The sequence below is a fragment of the Triturus cristatus genome, chromosome 3_1 (genome assembly GCF_964204655.1).
Source record: "Triturus cristatus chromosome 3_1, aTriCri1.1, whole genome shotgun sequence".
Taxonomy (NCBI): domain Eukaryota; kingdom Metazoa; phylum Chordata; class Amphibia; order Caudata; family Salamandridae; genus Triturus; species Triturus cristatus.
In genome coordinates this window covers 822,596,910-822,606,874 of record NC_140583.1, presented here as the reverse complement: position 1 = coordinate 822,606,874, position 9,965 = coordinate 822,596,910, and the positions used below count along the sequence as shown (strand labels likewise).

Sequence of the window (9,965 nt, the reverse complement as noted above, 5' to 3'; positions counted from 1 at the left end):
GTGTACCGGGGGAGCACGAGGCTCGTGGGTGCCACCATCGAATAAAAGGTTTAAAGAAAAAAACGAAAGACTGGCAATCCACCCTTTAACAATGTATGTCAAACTTGCACTGATTTGAGAGTTTTCGCCACCTAGTTTTGTGCTAAAAATATGACCGGCCACGAGTTCTCTGATGTCATTAATCCCCCGCAGGAATAACGGCATGCTAACATTAAAAAATAAAATGAATGTACATATGCACTGTTCTTCATTCAATGCTGCTCTACTGCAGTCTGACGAATTTCCGTTTAAGATCATCCATTCACTGGTTCATCAACAAAAAGTGCTCTCCGCAGTTCCTGGGGCTATTGTTACATACTGCGCTAATTCATTAAACTAGCCTTCCGCCTAGCTTTCTAATTGACGCCCTTTACTGACGAAATACTGCAATGTATACATTTTGAACTCGTTGAATTCAGCAGGTAAACTAGTAAATCAAGGATAGCAAGCCTGCAGTGACAGAGGACGCCTGTTGTGGTAGTTAAATATCCATTAAATATGGTGTATAATGTGTTTTGTTCCACGTTCTGCACAGTGCTACCCGGGTCCGTGGTGCTTACATGGACAGCCCTCGGAATGGGGGGGGGGGCGTCTGATTCGCCCCTTTAAGGATCCAAACACGTGACTGGCTCTTAATTCACTGGCCTGTGTGGCCAGCATTTCAGATCAAACGCTAACATTATGTAACCAATGTATGTGCAGTTGTATGACACTGCATCGACACCCATTAACCCATGGATTATCACATCCTCTAGCACGGCATGGAGTGGGTACCTATACAATTCATATACCACTGCACCGTCAACCACTACATCGACCCTATCAATGCCATCATATTTTTATAATTCATTTTAACTGCCAAGCCTTTTCCCCTCTTGCTCTATAAATAAATTATACATATGTAAATATGCGTCCTGCATTGTGAGGACGATGCTGCAGGCGATTGTAGTTGTGGAAAACTGTACATACTTGTGCAGGAGCGCAGTATGGAAGAGAAACAGCCTTGTGCCGAACTTGATTTGAGCACACACCCATGTCAACATGGCTGCCATGTGGGAGAGTCGGCCAGAGGATGTGGCCTAACGGCTAGGGCGGTTGACCTCTAATCTAGGGAACCGGGTTCGAGTCTCGGCAAGGACGCACAACATCCTGCGATTCTGGGCAAATCACTTATTCGTCCCTGCCTAACAAAAATGAATGTGTCCTAATGTAACGCAACTGGTGCTCATGTAAAGCCACTGATACCGGATACCTTCGGGTCAAGTTCGTGTTATATAAAACTCCGGGGAAAAAAACAAATTGAAAATGCAAAGGTACAGCAATTTTTACACATAAGAGTAGCAATTTTATTTTGTTTTGGTAATCACCCCATAAGAGGGTAGCAAGGCAACTGAGCAGCTATCCATGTACTCTCCTTTAGGTAAACTACTGCTTCTAAAATACACTTTATACAGTTTTATTTCTGCAAGGCGTCAAATAGGAAATTCACAGTATAAAATCATGATAGAATTCTATAAATAGTTAGTACAGAGCTCCGTGGCAGTGGAATAGGAAACGAGTATTAAAACTCTGCCTGGAAAAATATATATTTTCAAATTTATTGGCCGGCGACCATATACAAAATTGCATAGATTCTACATAGTGCTTACACAGTTCTTCTACGAGGGTTCAAAGATTAAAGATACTCAGCCCTGGTGGAAAGTCAAGGTTACCAGCTGGAAATGGTTTGTAGTAGATCCAGTTACAAGCAGGTGGTTGGAGATTGAAGGACATATAAGGCTGAACATGCCTAGGCCAGAGATGCTGTTAAAGGGGAGAGCCTTTGAGTTTCAATGAGATATTCGTGAGAAAACATATTAGAGCCCTGCTCAATTCTGATCCCTCCTTCCCTCCAAAGATTCATTCTGATGACTGATAACCTTCCATTTCATGATAAGTCTTGGGAGAGTGTTTCCATTCCATAAAATCAACCAATGTGTGGGATCATGAAAGCTCTAGGGTTATCTAGACAAGGTTGCTACGATGGCATCTACATTGATGCCACAAAATAAAAGGACAAAACTTTGCAAAGAATCCAAACGTAAGCCACAAGATTGTGCTTGAACAAGATGAAAAAAGATCACACAATGCTGCAGTGAAGTTGCTCGAATGGTGTCAAGCGGAGCAAAGAGTTCCCATTTAAGATCGTATACATCAAGTACAAAGCATTTGGCGGGAAAGTCCCGTAGCAGGTGCAGGAACGAGTACCCTACTGCACATCGACTGCTCTCATCCAACATAGTCAGACCTAGCTGAATTATACCAAAGTAAACATAGGTGCAAATAAGTTGGGGAGCAAAGCGATCACCTATGGAATTCTCTACATAGCCAGTTGCTGATCATAAATAGCTAATCCACCACAGGGAACCTGAAAGTGAACATTTTTTAAAGGAGCCCCTTCCTCAGCAGAAGCCACAAAATAGGACCATTGCCCCCCCCCCCCCCCCCTTCATGAGTGACAAGATCTCAGCAGGCAGCGCATAATTAGCAGCCCCTTATGCATTATGATCCGGACTCCACGACAGGCCGATTGATCCTGCTACAGCCTCGGATTTCCATGTGCAATATCATTGTGGTAGTGAACCATCTCACAGCTTCCAGCGGAACTGATGCTGCACCAGGAAAAAACGATACTCCTAGCAATGCTAAATGTATGGTTACATGAAGGCACTACACAAAATGCACAAATAAATAGATAAACTGGCTATATATGTCAAGCAGAAACAAGGGGGATTCTACTAGTACAAAAACAGTACCAACAGAACAGTATTAGACACCAAGAAAACGTTGTACAAAGAAACTCGAAACAAGTAGGATTTGCTCCATAGTAGTTCAATATATGTCCAGAAAAATGCAAATCAATAACTGGATGCATTAGAAATCGTTTGTAAGTAGTCAACTTCAATTTCCACCAGGGCTACAGGTACACTGCTGAAAGGAACTGTGCCATAACTTTACAGCTAGAAACAGCCTGAATACAAGAATCAATCAGATGCAATACACACATCAACTCGCGACTCTTCTGAAGGCGTAGAAGGAGAGCAGGCTTCCCTTGTGGACTGAGGGCATACGCCAGATAGAAGTGGTAACTCAACAATCGCGGTGGATGCTGTTGATACCTCAGTTTTCTTCTCATTCAATCATGAAAGATGAGCTGGGTCCCTATGCCTTGTTCCTGGTGGGACTGACCATCAAAGGTCAAGGTGCTGTTGTCGATGGGAATATCACAACGGGGTCCTGCACCAGAGAACACCAGTCCGTGGCCATCAGTTCCTGTAGAGCTAGTGACGGGATAATGCATGGTGAAGGAATAGCTTTTCTCAAACTCAGCTGGCAGGTCATGTTTAAAGGTAAAATTCCCATTGATGCTCAGGGGAGGGCTAGGTGGGCCATCGAAAGAAGAAGGACTAGTGCAGTCGGTGAGGGCACCCTCGAAAAGATGCTCCAGTGCGGCGCTGTAGGCCTGTGGCTTTAGCTGGAAGAGGTGAGAGCTGTCAGCATTTCCATAGGGTGGGCTGGGCAGGCCCGGGGACTGGTAAGGGTAAGGTTGTAGCGGGAAGGAAGCACTGGACGGCTGTAGATGTGGTGGTGGGTCAGGGCTTTGCTCAGGAAGAAAGGTCCTAGGATTTAGCTGCAGGCAGCCGGCCACCAGGTTGGTAGTGGGCTGAGACAGGCCCCGGCAGAGGGTCTGCACAAAAGACACCAAGTCAGGGCTCTTTCCCGAACTGAGGGTCTCAGACAGTGCCCAGATGTAGTTTCTGGCCAGACGTAACGTCTCAATCTTGGACAGCTTCTGGCTCTTGGAATAGCAGGGCACCACTCTACGGAGGGCATCCAACGCTGCATTCAGGCCATGCATGCGGTTCCGCTCTCGCGCATTGGCCTTCATACGCCGGAGCCGGAAGCGCTCCAGCCGAGCTCGTGTCATCTTCTTCCTCTTGGGGCCGCGCCTTCTAGGCCTCTGCTCATTCTCTGGGTTGTCTTCTTCATCCTCATCCAGGTCCTCGTCCTCCTCACAATCTAAATCATCCTCCTCATCGTCTCCATCTTGGTGCTTGAGCGAGTCCCTGTCCTCCTCCTCCTCTCTGGGGGCAGCGTCAGGACTCTGGAGCTTTGCCTCCTGAGGGCCCAGGGGGTCTAGGATCCAGCCTCTGGAGCCCGGCGCCTCTGCCTCTGAGAGCCCGTCTTCTCCGCGAGATTTAGTCATCCTGGGATTCTTTAATGAAATGAAATATGAAAGGGAATTGAGTAGTGATAGAGAATAGAAAAAGAAGAAAATCCATTTATTTATTTGTTCATTTATGTATTTAATATTTTTGTACAGCTCTAAAACCCATATGCTTCCAAACACTAAGGTCTGACGTGTCATTAAGACACAAGCACAAAGGGGGAGCATTACCAAAACATAACAGCAAATACAAGCAAAGTGTAATTTAAACTAGGACACACGGATTCGTCTAGAGGAGTATCTTGCAAAATACAGGGATAGAGCTGGAAAAACACCATCCTATCTATGACCAAGACTACACCTTAAAGACTATACATACATAACCTTTATAAAACTATGTATACAGGGAAAATGGACAATTAGACTTGAAAACAGACAAGTTACCAGGGGGACATGGACACTGACAGGAAAGCACGACAGAGACCGTAGAGGCGAAGAGCCGCAGAGAGCGAGCTTTGGAGATGTGGATTCAAACACCGGGGCAGAGAACTAGCCTGGGCACTCGGAGAATGGAACGCGTACATGGACTGAGGGAAGAGGGCAGGGGGACACAAGGACAGGGTAACGTAGACAACGTGAGGGGACAGAGAGGCGCGAGGAGAGAACTTATCTGGGCACTTGGAGAATGGAACGCGTACATGGACTGAGGGAAGAGGGCAGGGGGACAGGGTGACACAAGGACAGGGTAACGTAGCGTAGACAACGTGAGGGGACAGAGAGGCGCGAAGAGACAACTAGCCTGGGCACTTGGAGAATGGAACGCGTACATGGACTGAGGGAAGAGGGCAGGGGGACAGGGTGACACAAGGACAGGGTAACGTAGCGTAGACAACGTGAGGGGACAGAGAGGCGCGAAGAGACAACTAGCCTGGGCACTTGGAGAATGGAACGCGTACATGGACTGAGGGAAGAGGGCAGGGGGACAGGGTGACACAAGGACAGGGTAACGTAGCGTAGACAACGTTAGGGGACAGAGAGGCGCGAAGAGACAACTAGCCTGGGCACTTGGAGAATGGAACGCGTACATGGACTGAGGGAAGAGGGCAGGGGGACAGGGTGACACAAGGACAGGGTAACGTAGACAACGTGAGGGGACAGAGAGGCGCGAAGAGACAACTAGCCTGGGCACTTGGAGAATGGAACACGTACATGGACTGAGGGAAGAGGGCAGGGGGACAGGGAGACACAAGGACAGGGTAACGTAGACAACGTGAGGGGACAGAGAAGCACGAGGAGAGAACTTACCTGGGCACTTGGAGAATGGAACGCGTACATGGACTGAGGGAAGAGGGCAGGGGGACAGGGTGACACAGGGACAGGGTGACACAAGGACAGGGTAACGTAGCGTAGACAACGTTAGGGGACAGAGAGGCGCGAAGAGACAACTAGCCTGGGCACTTGGAGAATGGAACGCGTACATGGACTGAGGGAAGAGGGCAGGGGGACAGGGTGACACAAGGACAGGGTAACGTAGACAACGTGAGGGGACAGAGAGGCGCGAAGAGACAACTAGCCTGGGCACTTGGAGAATGGAACACGTACATGGACTGAGGGAAGAGGGCAGGGGGACAGGGAGACACAAGGACAGGGTAACGTAGACAAAGTGAGGGGACAGAGAGGCGCGAAGAGAGAACTTATCTGGGCACTTGGAGAATGGAACACGTACATGGAGTGAGGGAAGAGGGCAGGGGGACAGGGAGACACAAGGACAGGGTAACGTAGACAAAGTGAGGGGACAGAGAGGCAGGCAGAGAGAACTAGGCTGGGAACACAAATACAAAAGACGACGAGAAGACACTGGGACATGAATGTCACCGAGACTCACCACCCGGTGATCCAGCACAGACCATAGACACCTCACCGATGACACAGCACCGACCAGCCTTGCTCTTTATAAATGCCACCATACAATAACAGCACAGCGTGCATCACAAGGTGCATTGTTTCTTAACTTTTAAACACCAGGTGATGGTTTGACCCAACTCAGCATTACTCATGTCTCTCTCTTTGATACGGGACACGGGCTAAATCTGCTGGGAATGTACCAGGTTCCAAACAGATCTAAATGTAAAATCCCTTCCCTAAAACGGCGCTTAGCCGTCTTTCATCTCCCGCTTACATTATGGCACAAGTACATTTTGTAGCAGAACCTGCTTTCAAATACACACTGATTCTCCCGTGCTTTGAGATTGTCTGGCTGCCCGGGTTTAAATTCGATAGTTTCTGTCCAGTTATCGCTTGTGTCGCACAGGTGCAATTATCCTTCGCACTAATGACGCACACTCCAATGTTTATATCAAAATACAGTAACCAAGATGTCCCAGCATCGCTTACTCCTAACTAAGAACCATAGTGAGTACTATAAGACAACATGGATAAAATATGAATTTGACGTTTCTGCAAAACTATTTTGCTTATACCATAGCTGCATCACAAACTAGCTATAAAATTGTTTTTAGATTAAAATCCTTTGATAAAGCATGGGAGTTTTTTCCGTAGATCGAAGGCATGCATCCAAATAATTGGAGCGTAAATCTAACCTCTCCGTAAACGTGAATAAAATAGAGGAATAAGTAGGAAACCAGGAGTCAAAGGCATTCTCTTTTAACTCCCCAAGGTGGCTCGGTGTCACCTGGACAGACGTGGAGCATAACAAAGTTTGGGGTTAGGGAAGGAAGAAGGGGGATGAGGACGTGATTTTAAGCCCTCGCTGCAGTGCACACTCGAATGATGGAGATACCCAGAGGTTGCCTTTACCTGTGTCTGAAATGTCCTTTGCTACTGCAGTCTCATGCCCCTGGCGGTGCAGTGAGCCCAGTTTAGGCTGCTCCGGGATACGGTGCCCCGTTCTGGAGCAATGTGGGAAGGATGCTTAGGTTAAATGAGAGACCAGAGATCGCCCCGTCCCTCCCTGCTCTCCCACCAGAGCGCCGCCCAGCCTCCCTCGGCACGCGCCATATGCTTCACCTCCAGCCCGCTGCCACGTGACCTGGCAATCTGCGTGCAGCTCGCGCTGCGCCGCCGTCCTTTGTAGGCGGAAGAAAGTGACCATCTGTCGTCAGTGACAGAAAGCGCGACCTGTGTAAGGCACCCGCCGCCTGCGGCATTAACCCGTTGCACGGATGCTTACGGGTCGGGTACCCGATTCAAGGGACCGATATTCAAAATTATTGTTACTGGCCGGGTGTTAAAGATTGGGCGGGCAACAACAAATATGATTTCATCTGGCATCACCAGCATCCTCGACGTTCATAACTTCTCCACGCCTCATGCAATTTGCAAAGGGAAAAACTCACTTCTTTCTAGTCACTGCCCTGCCCCTATGGATCGTATGCACAAGGCGATATACACTGACCCCTGTAACCCATATAATTTCAACAAACTTACATATGTTGTCCTTTACCGATGTAAAATTTTTAGTCAGGGATGGACTGAAAACCAAAGGCATATTTTGTCTTACTGTGTGGACTGATCAGTGCTAACCAAACAAATGCTGCTGAACGAATCAAACATTCACCTCCTGTCAAAAGATCTGGGTTGAATCCAACGTTCTTTTGCTCACCGTGCCACCCCAGTTTAGACCCAGCCAGTGGAGAGATCAGGCCACAGGAGAGAACCACAGGGGTTTGCAACTTTGCAATCATGTTTCAATACTTGTTAACTAAACAGTTATACCGTTTACAGCTTGTACATATGATCTCCGAATGGATCATTACCAGACCCTATAAAAACAAATACAAGGCGCAGAATACATGTCTATTTTTAGCCGGGTCAAATGATGTATTTTAGATCATTTTTGCCAGTTCGTTTTTTTTAAAGGAAGGGTGGTTTTGAACATCTCTTCTAATGGAGCAATTTTCAGAATCTCAGGATCCGTTTATATGAGCATGACAGAGATATTGATGTAAAAAATAAATAGGATACATTTTGAAAACCCTTTTACAAATTTTGTGGTAGGACAGGTATTGTTCTCAAGAAAAGTCGGTTCCCAGTAGAATAGTGTTCACACACTTACCAACTCCCATTCTACCACACCAAATCACGCACACACACCGACAATGCAATGTGTTTTTCCTTCTGATGTTAATGGAATGCGATGAGACCATTTGAAAAAACAGAAGTGATCTGGTGCCTAAATGGAGACTTCACCATCCAGAGTCCTACGTTTCAACATTGTTTTCATTATTTGACCAAAATGCATGAACTTGTGCAAATAACAAGGTGGTATGTGTCCCCCGTAGCTTTTCCTATCCGGGTGGTTTTTGGCAAGAAAGAAGGCTGCCTTTGGACACATTACTGGGTAAATACACGCTTGGTGCCCCCGATCGATTTTCCCCACTTAACAACCTTTATCTGTTCTACAACTAAAGGTCTACATTGGTGCGTGTGATCATCCCCTCTGGGTAAGGTCCTCACTCCCCTCAGATTCAAAGCACACATGGATAGGATGCAATCACCAGACAGTTAGTGGCAACTACGACAGTTTCAGGTGTTGTTACATACTCCATTGAGCGACTAAAAGTACACATATTCCTTGTTGAAAATGCTTTTTAATCCAGTTTAAGAGTTTGTGATTTTTTTTAATTAAACTTACCACAGCTGTATACAGTGTTACACAAGCATTGAGAACACAGCAATCAGAGTAATGAACAAAAAAGACATACAAAGGGTGTTACATTTCCTTCTACTAGGATGCAAAGACCACTCAGATATCATGCGACATGGTCCTACAGCCAAGTCTGCAACCTATATTTAAGCTTAACTAAATTGACACTATATTTCAATGCGACCCAATTTAGCCCGCCCATACTTGGCTATCGCGATGGCGTTACTCTAATCCTCGCACACCTCGCCCATATCTCTAACATAATGCATTGTTTATACAGGCCCCAAAAATATTACAGGCGGCTCTGTGGAGGCATTAGCTCACTATGGGGCATATCAGCAACAACCGGCGATAATTATCGCTCAGCGCTCTTAGCGTGAGGATAATTATCGCCGGGTAATGTGGATTTTTATCGCTGAGATAGCGTGCTATTAGCAACGCTTATCTCTTCAGCGATAAAAATCCTCACGCTAACTGCCTAACGTGAGATTATCGCTGGAAACCCAGCGATAATCTCACGTAGTGTTCGTTAGCTTGCAGATAGGGACTCACAAACTTAGCCATGATATCCACCTTCCATAGGATATCATGGCTAAGTCAGTCCTGAAGCAGGCGTAAGGAAAGTAGCGATAACAGGGGTTATCGCTACTTTTCCTGATGCTATGCTTCATAGCGTGGGGCTTGATGATAGGAGAAATGTCGCTGAGCAACATTTCACCTGTCATGTTAGGTCAGGAACGCCCACTTTGCATCTCATTAGAGATGCAAAGCTGGGCGTTAGGATTCCTGACGCTAAAGCAAGGTTTCACGCGTTAGCGTGGCCTTGCTAATTAGGCGATAAAATTATCGCCGCTTTTCGGCCAAAAACGGCCGCAAAAGCGGCGATAAGTTTTTTTATCGCCAGCTTGTAAATATGCCCCTATATGTTTCAGACTGCATATTACAGAATATCACATCTTTTTCTCATTCAGATTTTGTGAGGGGGTGTCCTCGTGACCAGTGCATCGCCACTCTACGCTTTGCCAAGAGCAAACCTAAACTTATGAGATTCCG

General features: G+C 46.7%; 1 protein-coding gene across 1 annotated transcript; it reads right to left on the bottom strand.

The window, feature by feature from the left end:
• Nucleotides 1-1,361: 1,361 nt before the first annotated feature.
• Nucleotides 1,362-7,199, bottom strand: NEUROD1 (neuronal differentiation 1). The gene is made up of 2 exons (XM_085646406.1): nucleotides 7,064-7,199; nucleotides 1,362-4,294 (listed from the first exon to the last, which is right to left on the bottom strand). Exon 2 carries the CDS (start codon nucleotides 4,283-4,285, stop codon nucleotides 3,215-3,217), a length of 1,071 nt encoding a protein of 356 aa, XP_085502532.1. The 5' UTR covers nucleotides 4,286-4,294; nucleotides 7,064-7,199; the 3' UTR covers nucleotides 1,362-3,214.
• Nucleotides 7,200-9,965: the final 2,766 nt, after the last annotated feature.